This window comes from Balearica regulorum, chromosome 8 (assembly GCF_011004875.1).
Source record: "Balearica regulorum gibbericeps isolate bBalReg1 chromosome 8, bBalReg1.pri, whole genome shotgun sequence".
NCBI classification, from domain to species: Eukaryota; Metazoa; Chordata; class Aves; order Gruiformes; family Gruidae; genus Balearica; species Balearica regulorum.
This window is the reverse complement of record NC_046191.1, coordinates 16,952,512-16,979,701: the sequence shown is the minus strand read 5'-3', so window position 1 is coordinate 16,979,701 and position 27,190 is coordinate 16,952,512. Positions and strand designations below refer to the sequence as shown.

At 37.4% G+C, this 27,190-nt stretch overlaps 1 protein-coding gene across 3 annotated transcripts; it reads right to left on the bottom strand.

The window, feature by feature from the left end:
• Positions 1–2,026: 2,026 nt before the first annotated feature.
• SH3GLB1 (SH3 domain containing GRB2 like, endophilin B1) lies at positions 2,027–27,172 on the bottom strand. 3 transcript variants are annotated; one of them, XM_075759850.1, is made up of 10 exons: positions 26,922–27,172; positions 22,210–22,351; positions 19,421–19,549; positions 17,556–17,689; positions 17,076–17,168; positions 13,431–13,454; positions 8,890–8,979; positions 8,262–8,362; positions 3,497–3,728; positions 2,027–2,501 (listed from the first exon to the last, which is right to left on the bottom strand). In XM_075759850.1, exons 1-10 carry the CDS (start codon positions 26,991–26,993, stop codon positions 2,394–2,396), a joined length of 1,125 nt encoding a protein of 374 aa, XP_075615965.1. In that variant the 5' UTR covers positions 26,994–27,172; the 3' UTR covers positions 2,027–2,393. The 3 variants fall into 3 exon arrangements, with proteins under 3 accessions (XP_075615965.1, XP_075615967.1, XP_075615966.1); XM_075759852.1 differs by lacking the exon at positions 26,922–27,172 and adding an exon at positions 26,359–26,699; XM_075759851.1 differs by lacking the exon at positions 13,431–13,454.
• Between the last annotated feature and the right edge of the window lie 18 nt (positions 27,173–27,190).

Here is a 27,190-nt window from a genome sequence, read left to right as displayed (position 1 = left end):
ATGGTGCCATATATTATCCCATCTGCCACAAAAGCTGATAATGTTTGATGAAACCTCACTCAGGCTTGTTACAGAGTATACATGAGAAGGCTCTTCTGGTTGAAATTGTCCAGTATCTTAGCATTAATTAGAAAAATGAAGTGTCAGTAAAGATATATATTTTAAAAAAGGTATGCATTGAACAGCAGGGGAAGTATTTACCCCCACACACACATCCTGAAGCATCAATTCACAATGCAGTTATGTTGCTAAAGCAGTTATTAAATATAAGGTAATGCATATTCTATGATTTTTTTTCCATGTTTGGAATCTGATTTCCCACATGTCTGGAACTGTCATAGGTTTTTCTGGCCTGGTTTACCTATTTTCCTTTCTTTTCACCAATAAAGCTTGTTCTAAGAAAACAGGGAATTAACCGAAGAAATGAGAGACCCAAAGCCAACTTCAGTTACTTTTGTATTTGTTACAAAAATTATTGAGTTGGAAAGCAAAACCAAAGAAGTTTAGACAATTTTTGTTTGAAAGTTCCTCACAAAATTATATTTAAAGAGGCTGAGTTTTGGGACTACCTGTAATAAAGGTCTATTCAATTTAATACTAGTGTTAAACAAGCACTTTACTAGCTTCCCTTGTCAATGGTACAATGAGACCACCACCACTGTGGTTAAAGCGTTCGGTCTTTTTCCTTCAAAACCGCAGGGCTTTATCCTCCTACTAATTTTATTTAATGCATCATGAATTATCCATGGTTATTTCTAATTCATCAGTAATTATTACTATTGTTTCCTCTAATCTTTGCATTTAACAGACCGAATAAATCTAGGATTTGCTTGGTAGTTACCCCAAGAAGGTTACAATTGATAAACCAACTCAACGTGTTTATTCTAATGTAACCTCTGCACCCTAAAAATGAGAGACTATTTCTAGAAGTGCAATTCAAAATAAAAATCATCACTGTTTAATTAAAAACAACCACATCACCTGAACTAATACAATTTTATCCATCCCACTGAACTAATTTGTATCACTGAAAGTTTCATCACTACATGTTTGCAATGACAATGTTAAAAATTCTTTAAAGAATTGTCATTGCAAACCATGTTGCTGATCAAAAGCACTTAGCTAAGCACCTGGTACTAGGGTTCCCTGAGAGTTTAAGTGGACTTCTGTCAATGTTGCATCTTTTGCAAGGAGAATAATTTCCTTCTCAATGGAAGGAGTTTCCTTCAACCAGTCCAAGCCAATTAATTAAATATACTGGAACTTATAAAAAAAAAATACCCTCAATCTATCCTTTTAATCTTTTTACAACCTTAAAAATCCGCTATTTTTAAAACATTAAGAAGTGCAATGTTTAGAAAAAAGTTGTTATTTACAAATAATACTACCTTTGTTAAAGCTGGTTTTAGGTTCAAAACTTTTTTTTCCTTTCCACATATTTAAAGGAGGTCTTCTTGCAAAACAAAAAAGCGTAACACTAATTGAATCCAATTAGAACACAACAATAAACTGTTGCATAAGAATTGCAAATGCAGATTTTCATTAAAACCTATAATCTGAACAAATGTATGCTTATCTATAGAGCTACTTAAATGTAGAGAGACAGTGCATATTTGGTTAGCAAAATGCAGTGCTTAATTTAACATAAAGGCTGATTTGCAGTTGAAAGAATCTTAATTACTAATCAAACTGAATTAGCCTCTTTTCTGGAAAGCAATTAAAGGGAAAAAATACAAGGCAAGATTAAAAACAAGTCAGAACATATCTCACTAGCTTGTGTCAATGCACCTAAGTGCAGTTTAAAATCTCAACGTACTAGCAATTTGCCTTAAATTTTCAACAAGAAAAACCAACCATTTTCCTTTTTCAAAAGGTGATTAAATGCACAAGTTCCTCAGCAGATAGCCGTATATGCCTCAGCACAGTTGTACTTTGTACTCCACAAGCGTTGGGAACAGACCACATGGACTTTGTTAAGGTTTATGTTTCATGTTTGGTTATTCAAATAACATGCATTACACCTGCATCAGTTCACAATAAGTTTATTTTATGTGAAGAAAAGCTTTGCCATTAATGAAAAATTTCAGTAGAAAACAGTACCTCCTGCTTTCAATCTAGATTACTCAAAAGTAGAAGCTTGTATTAGTGAAAACTTCAGTAGAAACAAATCTGTAGGAAACATGTTCTTGGCAAATGAAGTAAAAGCTTTAAACACATTAAGTTTGAATAGAGTATTTACCATGCAACCATGCTGGCAGAAAAGCCAGTTTGTAATGGCTGGTATTTGTCCCGCAAGACAATAACATGGAAGACACTTAAACCTGCTTACATAATGTTAATTGTATATAAATATGCTGTTGCCATAACTGACAGTCTTTATTCAGGCCAACCATTTAGTTTAGCAGTTCTAAATAAGTAATAGGCACTTTGCCTTTCTGATTTCCCCTTTCACCCATCAGCCAGTCTGAATCCATGCCAGGGATACTGTACACTGTTATCACCTAAAAAAAACAGAAAACACATTATTGTAACCTTTCCTTGCCCAGAAAAAAAATACAGTCTACCTTCATCTGATTTCCAATGTCTTAGAATTGAGATTAACCAAGTTAATAACAGCATTTAATATGAGCATCTGTGGAACATAATCTAGTGCTCATAAAAATTATTTCACTGGTCCATGGAAAAGAAGTATAGTAGCATATTTTAAAGTTCCTTTTTACTGATTAAATTCTATTCACTACTGGTTTTTTTCTATTATTTTTTATCTATAAATCTTGTGTATCACCACCAACTTTAACAGACAATCTAAAATAAAGTTTGTTGGATCTTCAAGTGCATGACAGAAAGACAGATGGTGTGGATATGCTACATCTTAGAAGCTGTGGCCTAAGATTTTCTGTTAAGTCACTGTCTAGAAGAGAAAAAAGTAAAATAGAAAAATTTGAGTAATGCACATTTAAGAAAAAGCCAAAAAAGTCCAAAAACTCTTTTGTGGATGCCCTTGTTCAGGATTAAGCTACAGTTTACATTACTAGGTGGCATTCTGTTTCAGCACCCTGCTTCATTGTAAACCTCCACCTGATTTAAGAGTGCAATTGAATTGGAACGGGAATAAACACAGCACAAGCACCACCACCATTCAAAAGAAGAAGTGGCTGTATTTTAATATTCTTCCCAAATTGCAATATTTAATGTTTGAAAGACTAATTGTATTGATAACCGTGCTAAAGATGTGGTAAAAAGACGACAGCAGAATTGCATCTTGATTGTCTAGCAAATGCTCTTGCAAGCTAAGATGGTGCAACAAATGTTAACTCTCACTATAGACTATTAGGGTATATAGGTACAATGCTCTAAGAGTACTACTGAGGTTTAATCAAAAAATCAACTACACAGATCAAAACTAAAAAATCAACTACACAGATTTCTTGATGTAGCTAGTCACAAGCATTTTGATTGCACTTTTAAATTATCACGGTACATAGAAAACTCTTACCTCATCTGCAAGTAGTGATAATTCACTGCTGTTTGCAGCATCATAATCATAGAGAACTCTAGCGTTCCTGCTGCCACTTGATGACTTCAGTTCCCTGATGCCTGAAGTAACTATTGAATTGGTTACTGAAGGCAATGAAGCAGAGGCTGAGGCCAAGACTACAGGAGTAGAAACACTCTGCACAGGAGTTGAGGAAGACTGATTATTGTTAGAGAGGAAAGTAGATGGAAAGCTGTGGGAGAAAAAAACCAAAAACCAAAAAGACGACTGAGTGAATCCGATCTACATGGGGAGTTATACATGCCTCCATGCCTAAATTATCATTCTTGCTTTTATCAACTACAAAATAAACACCAACAGAGAGCAGTAACAGAATAGCACTGTTATCTGTATAAACCTAAATAAAGATACTTCTTCCTGACCTGTAGTATAAATCAATATAATTGCCTCTTAAAGAAGGGGGGGGGGGAAGTGCAAAACCAGGAAAGCACTGTTAGTCAGACTTAATTTTAACTTATTTTTTAACTTAATTTTTTAATTAAGTTAAAAAATACTAATTTTAACTTAATTTTTTAACTTATTTTAACAAACATTTCTTTTGACAGCTCTGCCAGTGGAAGTAGCTTCCACCTCCTCCTGCTCATTCCTCAGTTATGTGGCTACATAGAAGATTGTGCTGGTGAACCAGATCAGGGAAATATAATGCAGGTTAAAAGCACAGCCTCCCTCTGAAAGAATAAAAAACCTCCACAACCATTTCTGTATCCAAATCAGTTCATGGATTCAGCTAACTGCATGCTGTAAAACAAAACTATTTGTGACACTAAAGATGAACTCATATCAACTTAAGCCCCTCCTTTCTAGGCTGCTGCTTGTTCTGTGCCAGCTGTAGTGCTTGTCAGACCCTTCCATGAAGTCTATTCAACTCATTAACCTGCTTGGAAAAAAATTCAAAAAGGTAAAAAAAAGCGTATAATATTCTAGTAAGTGAATGGGACAGCACACGGGCAATGATGAGCTCTGAGATTGTTTCATGTCACACTGCCCTACATCCTGGGATGCAGTTCCACAGCAGACTAAACTTATTTATTTAGCAGTTGATGTAGTCATTCTCTGCCCTTTTGACATAGTGAAGATCTATTCATACGGTGTATACGAACCTGTCAGAAAACAGTCTCATCTCAACCCTTCTCACCTAGGCTACCCAGTTAAGTTCTTGTTGAAAATGCAGTTCAGTGGCAACTTTAACCACATAAATCAAGATCAGCATATTTCCACACCCATGTCTGCAGTATTATTGGTGCTCATATACTCATAAGAGGAGCTGATTTAGGTAGCTGATGCAGGTGAAAACTAAATCTACCAATATAGTGACTAATTTTTGGGTTCTGTGGCTATGAACATAGGTGGAATTAAGGCAGCTCAACTTTTATTGCACAAACATTCATTCTCTGTCATTTGAGTCAGATCTAGCAATGTGTTGCTTTTGAGTTGATTCAACAATCTGATCTAATAAAAATTATCAAGAAGATTGCTATCTTTACATCACAGCAGCTTGTTAAACATGTTCACCTTGCAGTCATGCAATTGTTACATCTGACTGAGGGCAAACAGCAGGAGTATATTGTGAAGGACAGAACTAGCCCCTTTACAGTTAAGCTGAATTGCATACAAGAATTTGGATAGACTCTCAGGGGACTGTTGTGAGTTTAGTTAGCAGTTTACTACCATCAAAAGGAGAAAGTCCCGCTTGCCCCTCTGTCTTACCTTGACTCATTTGATCATAAAAGGCTAGTTCAACTCACCAAAAAGAGACTGCAACTCCACTCAAAAAAATAGTTGTTTTCATTTGCCAGATTAGTTTTTCAAACCAGTTCACCATGTTCCCTGAGCAAATCAAACAAGCAGAACACAGGAAGGAAAAACTAGACCTCACATTTTTGTAGGGATAACTCAGCTGCACCTCATGATGTGTTTATTACTTGATTAGGTGGCAGAGAGACTTAATTTTAAATGACAATCAGCTGCTTCTCAATATTGTTAAACTACTGTTTAGTATACTGCTAAACCTGTTCTCTGTTAACACAGCAATTACTTGTAAATCATTCTGCTCAGTTCAACGGGTCACTGGTTTGTACAGCTAGTGGAAAATAAAGCCAAAGCTTTGTAACCACTCTGTCAATCAGTAAAGCACTAAGGCTCACTCTTTTTGCCAAGCCATACATAGGCATGTTACTGGAAAGCTTCAGCTATACAGAGGTTGTCTGGGATTTTTTCTGAACACTTGAGTAGCAGGAGTTTCACGGATTGTAAAGTAGGGGACTAGTAATGGGTAATTCAAAAAAATAATGCCGCCAAAGCTCAGGCTTGTTGTCAGGGAAGCTGAGAAAATTCAGAGCAAAAGCAGTTATCAGCAAGAAAGAAAGCAGCCAGAGTACCAGGATATTTGAAATAGATTTGTTTAGTTCATTCTGGGGAACTAAAACAAAAAAAGAAGAGAGATTGCTTTTAACCTGGGAGATTTGATTCTTTAAGCAGCCCCACAGGAAGGAGAGGCAGTAAAGGGATAAGCAGCTGATGCTGCCTTGAAGGGAAACATCCATAAAACCATGTCTATTTATATAAAGAGAATGGAGCACAAGTTTTCCCCCAACCTTCCCTACAGCTGACTCTGGAGAGTACATCAGCTTTGGAACTTGAATAGTCTCAATGTGAACCGCGTTAGGGTTTATGCCCTAAATTCTGAGCCAGCTAAAACATAATATGCCTCTACTCTGAGATCCAGCAACAAACTATCCCACTTAGAGGTCGAACGCCTTTGGTTCACCAGTGATCTCAAAACAAAAGTAAGTCCCTCAGAGCTCTTGGCTTTCATATGAGAATACGGCACAACGTCATTCTTAGATGTGCGAGAATAACACATATAGCTCAGCGCTATATATCCCTTGTTAAACAACAGAGCACTGGCAAATACACCCAAAATCTAGCTGAGCTGCCTGAGCTATTTATTTGGTACTATATCTGCCTACATGTAACACAGGAAGAACACTACACACATCCTGCTCGTCTGTTTATTTAATGCAAGTGCTATGCACCATATGCCTATAAACTGAGGAACTCTTCCAAGGCAAGAAGTGCAACTTGAGACCCTGTCCCAGCGCTCTCCATTACAGTTCAGTGGGACTTCCTTGCACAAGGAAGGAAAGACACACCCAAGATTTAATACCATCACTATTTTAATCCACATAGGCAGAGAAACTTCATTTGGCTGTTTGAGGCATTTAGGATTTTGCAAAGCTTCCATGCTTTTGGCCTTCTAGCAGTCATAGCTATTTTATCAAAAATACTAATCAGATCATAGCCACATAAAGAGACATCCTTCTGTTTTCTTAAAGGCAGTATTTTCTTCAAACATACTTTTTTATACCTGGTAGCAGTTTACATATATTTTAAACAAAGACAGCTGTTCTGGGACATGCTATACATCCTAAAGCAAGAGATTTTAAAGACAAGTATGCTCTTCCTTAGGTTAAAGGTATTATACTTAAAGCTTTCTGTTTGGTAAATATACTAGGATAAGAGTACAGATTTTAAAAACATCCTCTCAAAATAGTTCTGTAAATATACTTCACTTAATTTCTAATTTAACAGGCACTTGTCCTTAATCCAGTAAATGTTTATTTTCAAGCCTTCAATTCTACAACTTGCATTTATGCGCTACCCAATTTTATAAGGGAATACTTCCTTCAATGGAATGTAACTTTAAAGATGTAGCCTTTTTTAAAAATCACAGTTGTAAAGACTTTTTTATAAAGTCTTTAAACTACCCACTCAAACAAACTGAGGAAAGGAAATCAAATGCCACAGGAAGTTGCAAGTCAGGAAAAGGACAAGACTCAAGAACACTTTTGTTTTTGCTTCTTTGTTATGAAAAACATAAACAGAGATACTTTATAGAGACAGTTAGTTAGAACAGACACTACAGTAAACTTCTAAGTACAGACAATCTTTCAATGCATATGCTTACCTAAATAACATGTTCTGGTATAACCCTAAGAAAGGCTGATTTGTAAAGAAGAATTACAACAGGGAAACTTTACAAAAAGTAAGCATGTCAATCTCTTTACGTCACCACCAACCAAAAAAAACCCCAAAACACCAACCCAAAAGGATTACGAGCACAAAGTCATGTTGGACAGTTTCTTCTCTTACTTCAAAATAGTAAAACTAGACAAACTTGCTTACTACTCTGAGAGTGCTTTGGATTACTGACTATAGATATTATAAAGTACATTTCTCCCTAGATACAATAGCTATGCTGGCAACTCACAGTGGAGAATGCAGTTTCACTTAAAATCAGGTAGCGCCCTGAGCAAACAGGAATTTATAGGCAGTACAAAAACTTCTCCCACATTGCATAGTGGTTTTGCAGCATGAAGCAAAAGACAACTGAATGATTACAAGTAAATCTCTAGAAATTCTTTTTTGCATCATTAAATGAGGTTACCATAGGCTCGCCTTCCTCAATTACAAAATATACAAAATCTCAGTAAATCAACCCTGAAATTATATTAGTGCTGTGTGTAGGCTAAGGGAAGTAGTTACACTGGGGTTGTTACATATTAATTACCTGAGAACAGATATAGTTCCTTTCAGTCCAGCACGCCTGTGTGTTCACCATTGTTACATCAGTGTAACTTTTCCTACTATTCATAAGCACTTAGAAAAAACTGGTTTTTTTCTGAAGTTTTTACAGTGTTACTACCTTCCAAGTTGTTTCTGAAGGTCCAACATATATTGGTAACATTGTGCATAATAGGTCATCTGAGCTTCAACAAAATCATTCAGACAGCGAAGATGATGTGCCTATAATACAGCAAAGAATTCAAGTTTTTAGTCTGTAAAAGTACTATGCTGCATTAGAAAGACTGGTCTCCTAATCAGGTGCTAACGCCAGTATTGCCACACAGGGATTTGTGCCACTTGGGCATAGTGCCTTGATTTACAAGGTTAAGGGGATAAAATGTCACAAAAATTATCATATTTGAGCACAAAAAAAATAGGTGCTGTACAAGCATTGTGCCATTTACCTATATTGTTGTCACAACAGAAAAAAAATATTTTAGCAGATTTTTGTGGTTTTAATATTCAGTTGATCTGATGAATGGGAAGCTGAGTTTAAAGGATAAAAATGAAAGCTCCTGCATTCTCAAGGTTAAAGTTACATTCAGCGGATACTGAACTAGAACTCAAAAAAACCAACCCCACAGTGTGATGCTTTAATGCACTGAAGTGAAACCTCATAGCCCAAAGTTCCCAAGTAGCTTACTATAGTTATTTTTAGAAAGTGCCCTGATTTTGACTTTCCCCCTCTACCCCTTTTGGGTACTCACATGTGTGCTGCTGATTCCTTCCAGCAGAAGTCTGGTAATTTCTGCTTGACGGTCAAATTCACTTTGAGTAATTCGTACTTCCTGTTCAGACTAAAAGTAAGGATGCACGTTAGGTATTTGTACAATGCACTCTGTTAGACCTTCTGATTGCAACAGTTCCATTTTATTCACAGCTACTCACACAAACGCATTAATCACAGCCCTAAGTGTTTGAAATGTGTTTTCTTTGCAGATCTTTACTAGGCAAAAAGAGTAATTGCATTTTGGGTTCAGAAATGCTGAGGCCCTGTATACACAACAAACACCTTTATCATCAGACACCTAGGACAGAGTCAATGCATGCAAAAGAAAGGCGTTTGTCTGCCAGCAACATTACCCCACCTCTCCCAGTAACAAACCAAGCCTTCACTGGCATAAGATAAGAGCGTCTGCACCAGGGGTTCTGCTAGCACGGCAGTAGCATCCAAGGACAATGTGGTTTTTTTTCCATACTTCAAATTAACAGGGCTCTGACCAAATAATTTAAGGTAAACCTCACATTATTTTTGTCACGTAACTACATGGCAATCAGCCACACATAGATCTTTGATGGTAAGTTTTAACAGGATATTTCATGAATTAATATCTCATATTGGCCATCAAGCTACTACAACTATTTCTGGAGCCTGTAATTGAGGTGTCTTTAAAAAGAAGTAAATCCAAACTACAGCAAATGTTTTAACTTCAATTAGAGTAAAATTTCTATTAAAATAATTGGATTTAAGTTTCATATTTGAATAATTCCAATTACATTTATCCCTTGTTACATATCATTATCAGCAATTTTTAAATAAGTTAACAACATTATAGCAGTTTTAAAGGACTTCCATCTAGTACAAGCCAAAATTTCTTTAGACTGTATTTTTGAGGGGAAAAAAAAAGGACACTACTGAAAACACACAAATACATAAAAATGTGTTGTAATATCCAAGATTTACTGTTCCAAGACAGAACCCCCTCAGCCTGGAATTTGGATTACCTTGCCACAATGCTTATATACATATAGCACCTTTTTTCTAAAAGCAAACACAAAGGCAAAAATCTGCACTAAGTCAAAGATGCAGCAGTTACTATTCTCAACAAAACAGATTAAGGAAACATATTCGCAGGAAACAACAAGGTGATACTGACAAAACATTGGTTTCAAAAGGATTTTGTGTTTGCAAACATTCTGCTCTTGCATTCCACTAATGTTAATCAATATGAAAAATAGCATGGAAGGATCTTAATCTCAGAAATGAGCACAGAAGAATGATGCAGTTATCCAAGAAATGTTTTTGATCTGAAGTCACTGCAGCTAGGAAGGCTTACACATTAATTAAACAGTGAGGAAGCAGCTACTGAGTACTGTGTGTTTCTTACTAGAACTGAGATAGCAGCGTATGTATCAAGTTACAAAAAAATTAGGTTTTCAAAGTTTGTTGAGGCAAGAATCTTTGCTTGGAATTTTCCTATTAAATCTGTACTATTATCAGTGAAATCTATCTGGCAGTCCCTGAGAGAAATGTAAGAACAAACAGGGGGAAAAGAGCAAATCTGATAGCTGAGATGGGAAGAAAAGCATTCCCTTCCGTATTAGCAACATCTTCATTTCCTTTAAAAAAAAAAAAAAAAAACCCAGCAAAATCATAGGTAAACCATTTATCTGAAGACAAATAGTCTAGTCTCTTGCTTCTCTGAAGTCAGCAGTTGCTAATGTGTTTCTTCCTGCCAGGTAAGTAAATACGCGAGAATAGGACATACAAGAAGGGGAAATATCCATCAGAATAATTCTGTTTGTTTCAGCAATATTTTAGCAAATCAGTCACTTTTTATAAGAAAAGGTGAAGTGAGTAATGTGGTAACATATATTAACCTAGCCAGTACAGAGTGGCTTTAAATACATTGCTTTACAAAGGCCCGATGTACTGGGTTTGTAGAGATTTACATACACTGAATTATGTGATGATGTGTTTAATCTGTTTTGCCCATCCCTATTTTCAGTACTGCTAGGTGAAGAGCAGCAGGAGAGCGTATCTATTCTACACCTTGCAGTAAAGGTGAAAACCAGCTGACTTTCAATCTGGAAAGCTTATGGCCTGATCGCCTTTGTTTCTGAACAGAATTAAGAGCTCAAAATACAAGCCTAAACTTTCCAGTGACCCCCAGCTGCAGTCGTATTTTGTTTTTAGAACAATTAGAACACCTCACAGGGTATCTCCCATGAAGATCCCTCAAAATGGTACTTGCTCTCCACGTTCAGTATGAATATTCAGAAGTTCATAATCTTGCCAAATTTCATGAGAATATATGACCTCTCAGAAATACTGTGCAATCTTGTAGCTAAGGGATAACACACAATTGTAAGAGCACAGGAAATAAAATCACCTTCCTAATGTTGTTTCGTTAAGATGCGCTATTGGTAAAACAGTGGTAACGGATATATTCATGCTATCCAGTATAGCTGGGCCTCCTTGCCTCCTCTGTAGTCAAAGACAGGCAGGAGCTCCTCTTGATGCTCAAAACCAGCCTAACCTCAACCTGCTGAACACACACTAAAAGCCTCTGCTCTTTCCATTGACTACAGCAGACACCTCAGAAGTCTCCTAACAAAATCTGTATGTTTATAAAGTGTGTAACATCAGCACCTACCCCATGTGTTTTATAGTACAGTATTTAATATCCTCTAATTCCACATTTCAGAAGGGTAGTTAAACTGAAGAAAGTTTGTCATTGACACCATGCAGATCTTTTGTTCTAACTCAAAAAACCCCTGTGATTGATCTAGAGATTACTGGACAATCTGAAATCCTTGTTGGGAAGCTTCTTAGATTTAAATTGAAAACATCTATGAATCTCTTCCTCCAACTTTCAAACACAGGACAGATGGGCTTTAGAAACCTGGATGGATTACTGTTCCTTTGGCAGAACCCATGTGTTGTAGTTTCTTTTTCATATGCTTAATAAAAGAAGGAACTTTGAATTACATAATTTATTACAAGATTGAAAGCTTTTCATCTCCTTTATGCTATGGTCAAGTACTTTGTATTCTTTCTTTTTCTCTCCAAGACACAATCTGTTAGATTTCACTGTCCCTGAAGTTGTTTGTTGTCATCTCTGAAAAGTAAATAGTTTTATTTGTAATTGTCTTACAGCTTCAAGATTAGTTTTCGTTCCAGTAGTACGGCTCCTCTGCCATCTTTTTCCCAAAATAGTACCAACTACTCCAGCAGACAGGTTTGCTGCTTCCAAATTGTTATTTTAATTAAATAGTAAAATAATTCTCAAACTTCGGGATTAAAGTTGACCTAACCCCCCTTTTACAGTTCAATCTAAACTCCTCCTTCCTCCTAAACTCTCGCCTTACACTCTACACATATAAGCCCCTGTTTGCACCATAACTCACAGAAAGTTGGAATAGAAAAAGCCTTCACTTATTTTCTCTCATAACCCCCAAGATTTCACCCAAAGGTCCATATCCCAACTTCTGGGATATTCCTAGCAATGCCCTAGACCTCCCACAGCTGCCTATCTAGTTCCCCTTTAAAAACCATACTACAAAGTCCCTGCCCTCCAGCTACCCATGCTTTCTACTGCTACCCTTAATTTTTATTTCCCCATCTCCACAGAAATCCCCTAAGGCATTTCCTTTTAACTGTTAGTACAGCTTCTCACAGCCTGTTCCCAATACTGCTTTGTCAGAGCCAGTGAGCCCAAGAACAGCCCTTCTCGTGGCACGGGAGTGACTATTGCCTAACACTCCAATAGCTCCACTAAGTTTGTCCCTTGGCACGACAAGAGAAGGCTGCAGCCCCCACCCCAAGGCTAATGCTGTATTTACGAAACAGCCTTTAGCCCAGGCACAGTTTTCAGATGTGCCTATGTCCTAACTTCAGTTGCTTAAGATAAGTGCAGCATTCTCTAGTGACACTGGGGAGAAAGGCGAAGAACAAAACCAAAACAAACCCAAAACAAAACAAACAAAAAAACAACAAAAAAACAAACGCGGGCACCCCCCCCCCCCCAACAAAAAAACCCCACCAAAAAAACAAACCAACCAATCCCTTCAAAACAGAGTTTTCTCAGAGTTTCTTGCATGCACACCAGCATTTTAATTACTGTTCCATGTTCTGGGTAAAAGTTGAAGATCAGTGCTTTTCAGGACAGTTTAGATACTAAACCCCAACCTTTCTGAAAATTTTCAAATAAGCTCATTCTTAAGCTGTCAATTTTAACAGGATGCCATACCATACATTTTGAGAGACAAGTCCTGTAGTTCTTTTTCTATTCTATCTTGTCACATGGTACTAAGAGACAGTCAGAAACAGCTTACTATAAACCAAGCCCCAGGCGCTGTTTCGCCACTGGAGTTTGAAAGGCCCTAGAGGGAACCAGGGTATTCTGATGAGATGCATCAGGTGCCAGCATTAGACCAAAATCAACAACATGCAATATCCTTTATTACATTAGACCAGCACAAGTCATGGCTTCAGAATTCTGCAATTTCTAAGTTGTTTACTTACTTTCGTCACTTCCTCAGCCCATATCTAGTCAGCATTAAGAGTAGGGGGGGGAAAAATAAAAACATACAAACTTAGACATTGGTGGTACTTTAGTACAGGATGCAACCATACTTTGGCTTTTAGCTACTTTCCTGTCCTCAGAACTTCACAGGTATTTGAGGAGTGCTATAAGTTGCACAAAGTCCTTCATACACAATGAAGCTACAATGAGTATGGATAGCACTACATCTGTGAAATAAATTAGATACTAAAGAGTGTATGACTTCTAGAACTTATATGTTACACAAATCTATTTAAAACAAGCTATTACAACATAAGACATAACTACTTAGAAAGTGACATGAATCAGACAAGCTAAATTACCTTACGGAGGAATTTAAGTTACCTTAATGTATTAAAATACTGGAAAACTATGGAAAGCTATTCTCATTTCAACACCACATTAAGTAAAGACTGAAACAGACAACTGAATGATTTCTCTTGCTAATTCCATTACCAATTTCCTATTTCACAAGCATATTTATTGAAACCTAAATTTAATTAAAAATGCCGCAGAGGTATCTCAAACTGAGTATTAAAGTAGCAAGTAGTACAGCAAAATCATAGAACTGCAAAGAATTTACTCTAGAAGTTAATTACTTGAGCTTGCTGTTCCAATTCCCTCTTGCAATGCAGTTCTCCTTTAACCTTCATTTTCTGCAGTTGTAAGAAGATGACACAATCGGGACTTTGGTAAGAAGAAATGTGCATAAAGGTTGCAGAAGCAAGTTGTAACAAACAAGTTTATTTGCTCTTTTATCTGATCACGACTGAGAAATTTGCAACACTAATTGAGATGAGACCCACTATGCTGTGCAGATCCAAGACCCAAACCAGTGCAGGCTGAACAGCATAGTCTACATTGTACATAATTAACCAACCTCTTCCTTTTCCACTTTCTCAATTATGGTGCTAAAAACAGCTGTATTAATGAGTCTTTGCAACAAGTTTAGGATATACTGTACTCTAAGTTAGGCCATTAATTTATGTGACATTATTCAGCTTCAGCTATTTGTATAAAATTGTTTGAAGGGAATAATTTCTACATATTCCTGGCTATTCCACATAATTCACTCCTCATATTAAAAAAACCAGCAGAATGAAATAATTCCTTTCCCTCCAATAGATGAAATTAATTGCAGAAGTGATTAAAAAAATCAACTCATTTGCATGCTAAGTTTGCATTAACTCATAGAAATTAGAATATAATAATGTATACTTCAGATTATCAGAAATATTTCTGATAAAAACAACATCTAATGCTGTACTGACGTAAGTGTATTTAGTACACTATACCAATCTAGTTTGGAATGGAAAACATCTGAAACAAGACCAAATGACCTGGATAGCAAGAGGAAACATTTGATAGGAAAATGAATGAACACAGGAGGCCAACAAACCTTTAGCCATTTTACATGCAGCAAGTTGAGCACGTAAGAGACATTTACCATAATGTTATTCTCTTCAGGCTGAGAGGTGTTTAGTTGCTTAAGTGCATAGATAGAAGACAAAAGCAAGTTACAACACTGAATATAGCAGGTGAACAGATTATTGGCACAAAACACTGCAAGCTTAACCTAAGCAAGACTATGAACTGAATATAGATAAATAAACCTGTTGAGATTTCTATTTTAAATACTGATCTATGCTACTTCAGTTGTATGGCAAGCATGGGAGAATGTAATTTCATCAAATATTAAATATCTTTATAAACAGGGAAAAAATAATCAAATGCAGATGTAATTTATTACTTTATCCTGTCAAAGACAGTAGTGAAACACAAAAGTTTGCATCATAACTCAATACACTTTGCTAACCTATCAGTTCAGCACTGTTGGGTCAGATATCTTCATAAATAAGTGAGCCAGTGGAAGATGAACCATTTGCACCACACCTATATCCAGGTTAGTCCTCATTTCTATATTGCAGAGGACAAGGCAGAGATGTAATTTTTTCACTTTTCTGGGAATTCTACAATCCAACACTTCTTAAACATGCACACTGCTGTTAAAATTTAATTAAAATTGAAGTATTGGCAAGGTAGTGAAGTAAGAAGCCTAGATTTTCATGCTCTACCAGCACTAAATTATTTGTGAATAAAACTGTGAATTACTTGCTATATTAATATTTAAAACTGGTCAAGTAGTAGCAGCAGCAACTAGCAATAATTTTGTCCAAGCACCAAGCTCTGGATGATTACACTGTTGATGGAACTAAAACTTATGTATAGAGCCTTCCTTTTAAAACTAAGCTCATGGGGAACAATTTCCTTATGTTCTTTCTTTTGCTTTAAGAAGTAAGGTATATACGTGCTACCAAGGCATAAAGACGTTAATAACCAAAATACTTTTTTCTTTTTATTTTTAATCTTAACTCTGAACAAATCCAAGCAAAGGAATAGTTTACTATCCATTGCTTCCAAATTCCACTACTATCTGACTAGAACCCTGCTCTGCTCTCCATCGTTAGTCTTACAAATTAAGAAAGCTTGACAAGTACAGAAGTAACTTTTTTGCATAAAATTTACATAATAGAAGGGGAAATGCATGCATGGACTTAAACAGAGACAATTTAAATATACAGGGGAACAGTGTGCATGACATGGAGGATTGAGACACAGAAGCAGAACTGTCAGGTCGATAGCTCAGGTAGACGTGACATTGTGGTTTTTTTTAAAGGATCACCATCATAAAGATGCGAGGTGCTTCATCTACGAAGCTCAGAGATGATGATTCTGATATCTTTCAGGACAGCGATCCATACGGAAAAGCCAGCAAAGTCTGACAGTCACGCTTCTGCCTCTTCATCACGTACACTGTCCCTGTGTGTTTAAATTGTCTGTATTCCTGCAGCGTCTGTGTGCATGAACCCTACTGCATTAACCTGTATGGGAAAAAATCACTATCCATCATTAACTGCAGCACTTTTAGGAATGGAGTCAAAAGATAGCTATGAAAATACTGTAAGCATACCTTGCTGAAATACCATCTATTTAGTTATCTATTCCTCCATTCAGAGGCATTTTAAGAGTTTAAAAAACAAAAGCTTTTTAGTTTAGAGTAACTTTAATTTCCTTGAACAAGTATTTCTTAAGAATGGTTATGAAATGTGAGTTTAAGAGTCATGCCTTGTTTGGTGATGTGAAGTAGTAAACAATATGGAAAGAGTAAACTATGACTATTTTTGATATAAAGAAGTTAAGCCCAGATAGGTTCATCAGTTGGAAGTAATCATACACTTGCTTCAACACTTGTAGAGATTCAAATGCCAAAACTTGACCTCTGAACAATTTGTATTTACAACCACCTTGGCAGACTATAGCAAGTCATTTTTGGCAGTATAGGCTCATCAAGTATAGAACAAAGGGAAAATACTTACTTGGGCCAAGTAAGTTCAACTTGATGGGCTATCTAAAAGTAGAAGACTAACACCCTGATCAGCAATTTGCTTTTGTTTCCTTGTGTTCCACTGAGGCATTTCTTACAAAGTATCCAGAAAAATAGTGAGGGTAAGAAGCTAGGACAGGAAACAACCAAGCGGTTGAGTTTCTAAATATTTAAGTTGGAAAATTATGGACAAATTTAAAAAAAAAAAAAATCTACTTACTGCAGCTCGAGCTTCTGCAACTTTTGCCTTCTTCAGTCTGGTTTTTGCTGCATCCAAATCTAGTCTTTTATTTTGTAATAGTTTACGTTCTTTCTGAAAGCAAGTTAGGTTAGTTCATGAGAATAGGTACACATACTCAAAAGCAAAATCCTATCTACTTGGAATTTTTTTTAATGTAGTATCACATACAAAAAGGTTCTTCAGTTGAACAAAGAGGCAGAATTACATCGTAATTATTCTCACACATTTTATACTCAAGGTACATACTTTCAATAGAACATTAGTTACAGAAAACAAGTTTTCAGAATTGTTATCATTTTACCTGGTCAAAACAAAGAAAAATACACCAAAGGCACAAATTCTACCTGACTTTCTCTACATTAGTTTGAGGAAAGCAATAATGTACATCTACTATTTAATTTTTCAAGATTAACAGTTACAATTGTTGTGAAATGCTAAAGGATGCACAATTCAACTTACAGTAATAGTTTTGTAGTCTCCTTCAATAAAGTTTCTTAGTGGAGTGAGAAAGTTTATAGCAGAAGTTTGAATTAGTTCTCTGTCTGCTGTCCCAATTCGCTTTTGTGTTTCTCCACATTTAATGAGTGCATTTCCTGCAAAGGAAAAAAATGTTTCATAGTGATTCAGGCAGATGGGTAACATGACAAGTTTCTACAGGCAGGAAAGTTTAGGCCAGCAGTTTGGAAGATAATACAAAGCCATCACAAGGGCTTTCAAAAGAAATCTGAATCAGCTACAACAAAACAAACCCCCAAAAACCCCAAACAAAACCCTCCACACACACACCATCCTTGCAAAAAAACCCAACTACCCAAACCAAACCCACACACCAAACCAAACCATTTTTATTAATAAAACAATCACAGGTCAGGGCAAGATTTCAATGATAATAGATACAGCATTGTAGCAGTGACACTAACTACAGCAATGCCATTGTGAACACCTATTTTGGAAGTGGGTATTGTACCTACTTATTTTAATCCAATAACCTCCTTCCCTTATACTAGATTTTTGCTTAAGTCAGGAGTAGATGGTAGCAAGGAAAAAGCCCATTTTACTACTGGAAAATAACGTGCTTTTCCTCACCTTCATCAACTCCAATTTCTAAATACACGTTTGTACATTAACTGACCAATACTTGGGAATTTAGTTGCGAGTTAGTTGAAACTGAAGTTAACGTATCAAGAACACAGTTATGTTTCAACAGACTGACATGGCTGAGTTAGAAAAGACATTAAGTTTTCAGAGAATGGAGTATTTTGTGACACCACATGAAAGCTAACAGTGTATCTATCTTTATGCTAATAGTTTATGTTACTTGCCTGAATTCTAAAAATTCTGCAAGTTAAGGGACAGTGTGCCTATAAGTACAATTCTATCTGATGTTAAAAAGCAAGATTGGAGGCTGATGATCAGCAATAAGACCACAGATAACAACATAAAACCATGTGAAAGTAAGAGGAATGAAGCCTGCTGTTACTGATTTTGTATCCATAAATCTTCTATAAAAAAGTGCACTTTCCTTCTTTTGAAAAGGAACCCCATCACTTCCAGATATAAAGAACTCATTCTTTCCAGAACAAAAGTTTTCTCTCCCACTGCAATTATGAGGAAAGGAACTAAAGAGAGCTAACTCTTAGACTTCGATTGCAGACTATATTACATATACAGACACCTATGCATTTCAGTTGGTTAAGTTAATTTAACAGCTAAATCTGTTATCAGCAACTTTAAGAGTTGTAGAGAACACTAGAATTAGACTTTATAATGAACGCCAGTGTAAAAATACTAGATAGAACACCTCCAACCCTCCTGTCATAAGTATATAAATTTGCTGGAGAAGGAAGAAAACTTAGATTATGTTCTACACTCTCATCTTTAGCAAATATGTTTTAAAGAAAAAGCAGGAATACTGTAAAGTTAGAGAGGCTTCTTACCAAAGAAGTTAATTTTGGATAACATTTTCACTCCACACCACAAATAAAATGCATAAATGATGTCAGATGCGTAAATGTGTTCCTTTAATGAGGAAACCAAATTCCAAAATTATTGGTTCTGGTAAGAAAATTACCCATCCACAAAGACAGTTATCATTCCAACAGCAGATTCTGTTTCTAGATTTGGATAAAAACTGCATTATTGATCTCCCAATGCTCAAATTTATACATCAAGCCATTTCAAACTGATACAAAGAACAGAATTTTTTTATCTAGAAGACGACAAGAAGTATTATTTTACACTGTTAAGAAAAACCAGACCTGTACATTCCCTCCCCGCTGCCCCCTTCATTTCTACAACACAAGATGTTTTTTGCTTCTACTTACCATAGGCTGTTCCTGGGCCAAATTCATTCCCAGCATCAATCATATACTGGCCTAGTAACTCTGGATTATTCATGCGACTTGGTGCTTTGCGGTCCAGCTTCTCATAGACAAATTCTTCTATTCTGGCATCTAAAAAAATGTTTATTTGAAATAATTACTGCCATTCAAAACACAAGTTAGAAATAGAAACACTAAAAAAAAATTATGAAAAGGAAAAAGAAAAAAGAATTTCAAAATCTAGATATTAAACTCAACATTAAGTGAGCAATATTAAGTTGAAGATGCTGTTCTTAGTAACTTACTATATTCGATTTTTGTCATGCTATGTTCAAGTGTTTCTTAGAACCACCTGTGAAAGTGAAAAATTATACTTTCCCTCTCCCTCCTATCATCATATGTATACAGTTTTTCAAGATTTTGTCCAGAAGTCTTCATTGTAAGAGCATAACAGAACACTTATCCTTAACAAAACCAGTCTTTTTTCCCCCTCCAGGAAAAAATTGTGAAAATTGTTCACTAGAATTAGCAGTGTAGGAATTAAATTCAACAACTACTGTACGTTCCCAATTAAGACATTCCAAAAGTTTGGTAGCCCCAGAAAATACATCCTCTTTCCCACTCCTCCTGCTTCCTTGAAATGCTCTGAAACAAACCACTGAAGACATTAGAAAGTGTTTCATTTTGTATTCCCCATCTTTCCTTAGTTTGAGCAACTAAATTATCAAAAAAACAACTTGTTGTGACTATATGATCACTAATATCCATCTACCATAATATTAAGCCACAGCATGGTTCTTAGATGAAAAAGCCTCACAGACATCAACAGGAATAATGTTAATTACAATAACAAACTCCTCAGATACAACACCCAATTTCTCTGACCAATCGTTTTGGCTTTATAACTTCCTCTATTTATGCAGTCAGTATGAACTCATCTCAGTCTGCAATAGTACAGACAACCACAAAGAAGGTCTCCAACAAACATACCTGCGACTTTGATGCAACCAAAAATAATACTGTTAATTAGACAACTTTTGTCAACACTGGACTAAACAACTACTTTCTCACGAAGGTCACAAAAATTAACTTGACACAGACAAGCATGGGTATCAGTGCATTCCCTGGCACCAAAGGTGAACCAAAAATGATCCAAATTCATTGTTTTTTCTTTCCTCCATTCACAATATTTGTTTTTGACTAAATGACAAAAGAACTGAAAAGTAATCTAAAATTACTGGACTATTACATGGGTCTGACTTAACAGTACAGTTAAAAATGTGATTGAAAGCAATTTTTCCTCCCCCAGACAGGGTTGCTCCATTAACAACCAAAAGAAGCTCTCTACAGGATGCGATAGTCCTCCCAGGTAGGCTGCCAAACAGCTGAAGTTACATTCACAGACGAAGACCACTGCTTAACACAGAGTATTTTTAGCCATCAGAAAATTGACTGGTCAGCGTAACTGAGATACTACCGTATATTATTTCTCTACTGAATCCTCCTCACACAGTTCTACCAGCCCGCAGTTAGTGACTCAATATTCTACAATTACAAGTTTCTGAAAAAGTTATTACGTATTGCAAGTGCTGAACTAAAAGAACAAGATAAGTATTTCCTCTGGCCTAGACAAAAGTAGAAATTTGAGCTGGAATATTCTGTAAGTTCTATTGCATCCTTCCTACGGGATTAGTTATTTTGGTTTTTATGTTTGTTTTTTAAATCCTGCTTTTATGCAACTAAAGAATGCAACAGACTTCTGAAATAATACTTCAAAGATCAGCATTATAAAGAATTTCTCTATTTCGCTATCAGTGTATGATCTACCTGTACTAATGAATCCTAACTCAGTATGTCACTACAATGAGAGTAACTATGTCTTCAGTGCAGAGGTATTAGCAGTATTTTAATTTTATCATTTGAGTGAACCTAAAGGAGCTTTAGATATTTTATTGGTAGTAGTAGTTCACCCAGTGGCTAGCAACCAGGTCTTGACTTGAAATCTAGATCTACACACTAAGCAAATTCCTACAGCTGCCAACTCTAGTACAACTGCCACAAATGGCACAGATAACAGTAGGATGTGAGCCTGACACTGGTATCCTGAACATTACTACTGACAGCAACAATTTCAGAAACAAATAAAATTAACACACCAGAAAACTACATTTCTTCTACCTATGTTTTTTCTGTTATTGTTACCAGTGGATGAAAACATATTTGAAACTTTATTGTATTGCCTAAGTATGTTGTATAAAATGCTGGCAAATGATAAAGACTCGGCATCTGGAGAAAATCATTCTTTAGTAAAGGAATTGTTAAAGAGGCATTTCAGTTCATCTTGCCTGCTTCAAGCTGAACTGTATCGTGCAGACATTTTAAAGTAATGAAATAGTAATGAAATTTCTTTAGCCACTGCATCTACTCCATGAAGAACTTCAGAGTTCTTACAGCTACCTAAGATTTCTGGAATTAGAGTGGGAAATTGAATTAAACAGAAAACAACTCAAAAACCAGTCAACCTGAGACTGACAAGAATGCGGAACCAACGCTACAGTTTAAAGCTCTGTCTAAAGCTTTTCACTTGTGAAAGGTTAAAGAAGTACCAGCAATTGGTACAGTGTCTCTGATTCTGAGTAGCTCTTAAAAACGTGCTTTCCCTAACTCCAGCCTTCAAATTTTAAGCCTGCTATATTTAGTCATAACTTATGCAATACCTGTTGCAGTAAACATTTACATTGGCAAATCTATTAATTCAAAAGTTGCAAACAAAAACTTGAAGGGCTCCTTACTTGGATTTGGCTGCAATAATACTTCTGTTTGTTTCATTATTTTTTCTGTCCACAATTTAGTGCATTCTGCTTTGCTGAGAAGGTTCTCCAGGTGAGCATCCAGTTCAGTCTTCTCTGCTTGACCAAGCTTTTCTTCCGTGAACTATGAGTTAGACAGGTTGAAAATACTGTTAGTTCACGGAAATAATTTCCCAGGACAAGTTTAAGACAGTAACTATTCACTCATATCAGTTGCAGACCATATTTTCAAAGATACAACTGTTATCCAGTCATCAATAAAAATCTAAAGATAAATTTGAAAGTTGTTAAATTCAGCAACACACCCTTACTATCAGGAAAAAGGCGGGAGGGTGTTAATCAAACCAAGACAAGGAAGGTAATTTACAACAGTATGAAGAAATACTCTGCTGTACTTGGTACTGAGAGTTCTCACTTGAAGCATTTTGTTCAATTTTGTATAGTGTTCCTTGAAACACAAGCCAAAAGGAAACAGAGTCCAGAGGTAACAAAGGCAATTAAAAGATTAAAGTAATCTTGTATATTTTGTAATTAAGTTTGTCCCTTCTCCCACAGTAAAACCTGAAGACACAACAGATTCTCATCACAGCCATCTTTAATGTGTTTTATAAAAAATGTTGTCCTGTCCACAGCAAACAGGACAAAAAGTAGCGAGTTTAAACTTCAGCGTGAAGACTTAAATTAGAAGTAGACATTAGAGAAAGCTTCTAAAGACAAGAATTAAAAGCTAAAATAGACTTCCTGGGAAGTTATGGAATATATGTTTTTGGGGATGGGGGGTGTTTTGCTTTTTAGAATATGACAAATCAATGTTTGATGAACTGTGTAGATATAAAGAGTCCTGTTATGTCTTACAGAAACAGTAAGATGAGCTCTGCTGTTCTCTTCCAAGCTGTGTTTTCAGTGACAATGAAATACAATGTAACTCCATTTAGCTAAATAAATCCAGCAGACAATTCATTTCACTTGATATTAAATTCATGCCAACCCTCATTAATCCACAAGCAGTTTGTACTTCAATCCCAGTTCTCTGGGAGAGGGGGAAGCCATGCGTTTCACATCAGGGAACCAAGCAAAACCGGAACTGAGGGTTTTGCCTGCCTCTCTTCAAAGCAGTGGTTCCTCATGACGATGATGATCTCATCACTCGACAGCCTGTTCAAAGTCAGGCTTTTTCAGAAGAACCTGGCTTACTATTAAATCCCTAACAAGCTTGCCAATTAAGACCATAATAGGACTGGAAGCATTTTTGACCATCAAACTTCACTCTTAACAAATTATTTGGTGGGATATTTAAACTTGCAGTAAGAAACAAGAATACAAGTGAATTGTATCATCCAAGTTTGTTTTAATTTCCCTCACATGTAGAATAAAACCAACTTTGATAGCATGCACATCTAAAGTCTTGATAAATGCTGTGGCATTCGCAGTTCTACATAAAAGCAAACTGCCTTCATGAGAAAGTTCAGCTGCGGTATAGGGAAGAATGAAATTTATTTCTGGATGTATTACTACTACTGTTAAAAGGTTCTTTAAAAAGATGTCAAGTACTCTAAGTTCTCAAAAACTTTGTACAGATTCATTGCAATACAGTATTAATGGTTTTGAAATTATTTTTTTAGCAATTACAAAGAGTATTTGTTTATAAAATAGGCTTTCCCATTAATATTTCCAGAAATCTCAGCAGCGTGGAAATTGCTTAGTGAAGATCGCAATGTTAGATTTCACATACACACTTAAAGGAAAAACTTAATTTTAGCAATACTGAGCAGCATGGTAAATAGTAGTTTGACAGAAGCATGGTTTCCAGCATCGATGTAATGCAACAACGCTGCCACTCTGATTTCCCATCTTGGTCACCCTGAAACTCTAAATTTGAACTGGTCTTTCTGGTTTACATCCTTTTTTCAGACACTACTCTGTCCCTTAAGGATAAGAACAAAACGAGGAAGGTGGTGCTATGAATCAAGAATTTTTCTTCTGCTTAGAAAAACTGTTCCAAGATAGGCAGATACTAATGATTTTCTACTTTTATTAGAGCTCCAAAAGTTTTGCTTTCCTTTTTATTAAAGCTCAATACATGTCATACAGAGATATTTAATATAAGCATTTGCTGGAACAAATCATATCGGTAAGCCATCTGATCCATCCTGGATCCAACTGGGTTATCACAGTCCAATAGACATGTCAAGTCTACACTGCAAAATTATGTTAAGATAAGCCTCTAACTTCAGGTAGAAGTCACATACAATAAAAGTGTTTCTGCTACCAAAGAGTAAAGGCCCAGCTCATTCCCAACTGCTACACAGGCAGCTTGTGGATTACAGAGCCTGGCAAGAGGAAGGACTCACATTCCTATTACTACACTCTATGGCATTATTTATTTCACCTCAAACACCACTAACTATAACCATTCGCTACTTTGTTCCACAAATTGCAACTACTGCAAGACTGACTGAGAAGGACTCCTTCAAAACATTTTCTGCCTGTCAGAAGGAAAGGTAGGTTTTGAATGAAGATGGCCAATAGGCTTGATTTTTCTGTACATTACTAACTAGAATATGGCAGTCTGAATATAGTATAATGTCATCCACAGAAGGAACAGGTTTTCTGGAACACGAACATCAGGTGGTTTTGGGTAAAACAGCCCCAATCCCCTTATAACAGGAAAGTCTCATATGCCTTTGAAACGCTAACAAGATGTTCACTATCTTGTAAAAGAGCTGAAGTGTAGTTGAAATGGAAATTTCAAGTAGTTTTCCTACATACCATTTTATGCTGCTGAACTGTTTCTTAGGGTTTGGGTTGGTTTTTTGTTTGTTTTTAATATCCAAAAGCAATTAGCATCAGGTCATACCACATCATCCAACAATGCCTGAACATAAGAGTTTAACTCAATATACAGAACTGTTATTTTTACTGGAGAATGCAAAATCTACACCCAGCTGATATTAAAAGAAATCCACAAAATAATAACCCCTTAATATTATCTCTAAGCCTTACACAGTAACTTAAAAAAAAAACAACAGGGGAAGCAACAGTAGCACACAGAATATGAGTTACTCAGATCAGAAGAACATGTTAGGGATTTGCTCCTCCCCCTCAATGGCTCATTAAACTTCTCGTTTTAGGGGAAAGGGGTAGCTGGTAGAGCAAAATTACTACTTCCACATTTCCACTGAATTTTAGTTTAGGTTAAGCAGATAATTAATGTAGCTACTCAGATGCAAGCCAACAATGTAGACAGAGCATACTGGAGTAAACCACAGTTCACAGCACCTTTAAATCATGATAGACTGCAAAAACCTACATTAGATTTAATGCAATAAGCTGATTTAAATGTAAAAAGTCAAGATAAAGAGAGACAAAATCACATGGTTCCACCCCAGGATCTTACAATAAAGGGTGAACTGCATCTCCCTTTTTCCCTTGTCCAGCAAGAAAAGGGAAAGGGGTGGAGGCTGGAAAGGAAGAGAAGGTCTGGGAAACATGTAGACCTGGAAGAAGCCAAGGGAAAAAAAAAAAAAAAAAAAAGCATGGAGAGACCTCCATGACAAAAAGAAGTCACAAGAGAAGCCACAAGGACTGCTTTTAAGTTCATTTAAATTTGAACGTTTTCTGTTGTTCAAACAAACGAATTGTTTTCTGATGAGTTTGCATTTTCAGAGCTTTGCTGTGCTGCTGATCATTAGTTCTGCTTGAATATTGAGATTTAGGGCACTACATCAGACCAGATAACAACTGTAATTACGTTCCAAACCTGACTGTGACCCAGCGGGAACTCATGAGAAACCAAAGTGGATTACTATGCACTGTTTGGATGTCCACCTCCCGACAGGAAATCTGGTCAGGTTTGATTATATAAAGAAAGGGGATTACGACTCAGGACAACAGCTAAGGAACAAAAGCCAATTACAGTGCCCTTAGCGTGAAGAAAGGGGAAGGCCGATTCAGAAACAATGGGCTATCAAACAAGCTTAAAAACGATACTAAAACTCAAACAAAGCCAAAAAGCCTAAGCAGACAGACACTTCTCACGTGTCACATCACAGCTCGAAATTTACCGATCAGGCAGCAGGATACATTTTTAGCAGCCAGTAAAAACACCAGCTTATTTCAGGCGAGACACACCTTTGTCCTTTCTACGCACAAAGTCCGACCGTATCTCCTTGCAGCTGATGCCTGCTCAGCTCGTCGCGCCCAGCCCCGGCGCCTTCTCCCCTCTTTGCCTGTCCTGACCTTGGGCCGCCTCAGCCTCCCCCGCCAGCCCCCCGAGGCCAGCTGTTTTGCAACCAGCCTGGACGAAATCCCCGGGTCCTGCCAAGCCCAGGGCTAGCAGGGGACCCGCGGGGGAAGGAGCTAGCTCGACAAGGAGGCGCCTCACAGCAGCTCATCGCTGCCTGCTCGGCACGCAGGTCGGGGTTCACCCCTCGCCAGCGCGGCCGGGCCTGGCGCTCCCTCAGAGCTGGAAGCCCGCGGCGGGCGCAGCAGCCAGCCTGACCCCTCCCGGCCGCCGCTCCCCCGGCCCGGGGCGGAGCCGAGCGCCCCGGCCAACACCCCGCGCCGGCCCGGGCCCAGCGGCAGCCCCGCGGAGCCAACCCGCGGCCTCACCCACCTCCCCCAGCTGGGGCCGCGGCAGCTAAGCGCAGTCCCAGCGAGGCCCCCGCAGGGGCGGGCGGGCCACCAGGGCATACCTGCACGGCGCGGCTCAAGAAAGTGCCCGCGTCGGCAGCCAGCTTCTTCACATTGAAGTCCATGATGTTCATCTTCGGCGGGGGAGGGGGCGCTGACTCAGGCCAAGCAGCCGCGGCGGCAGCGGCCCCTCCGGCCCGTCCCTGTGGGGAGCCGCCGGGGGGCGGTGCCAGGCCCGTCCCGACGCCACAGCGGATTGGCCGCCGCCGCGGCGTCAACCGCAGAGCCCGGATCGGCCGGTGGAGCGGCGGTGACGCCCGCTCCGGCCCCG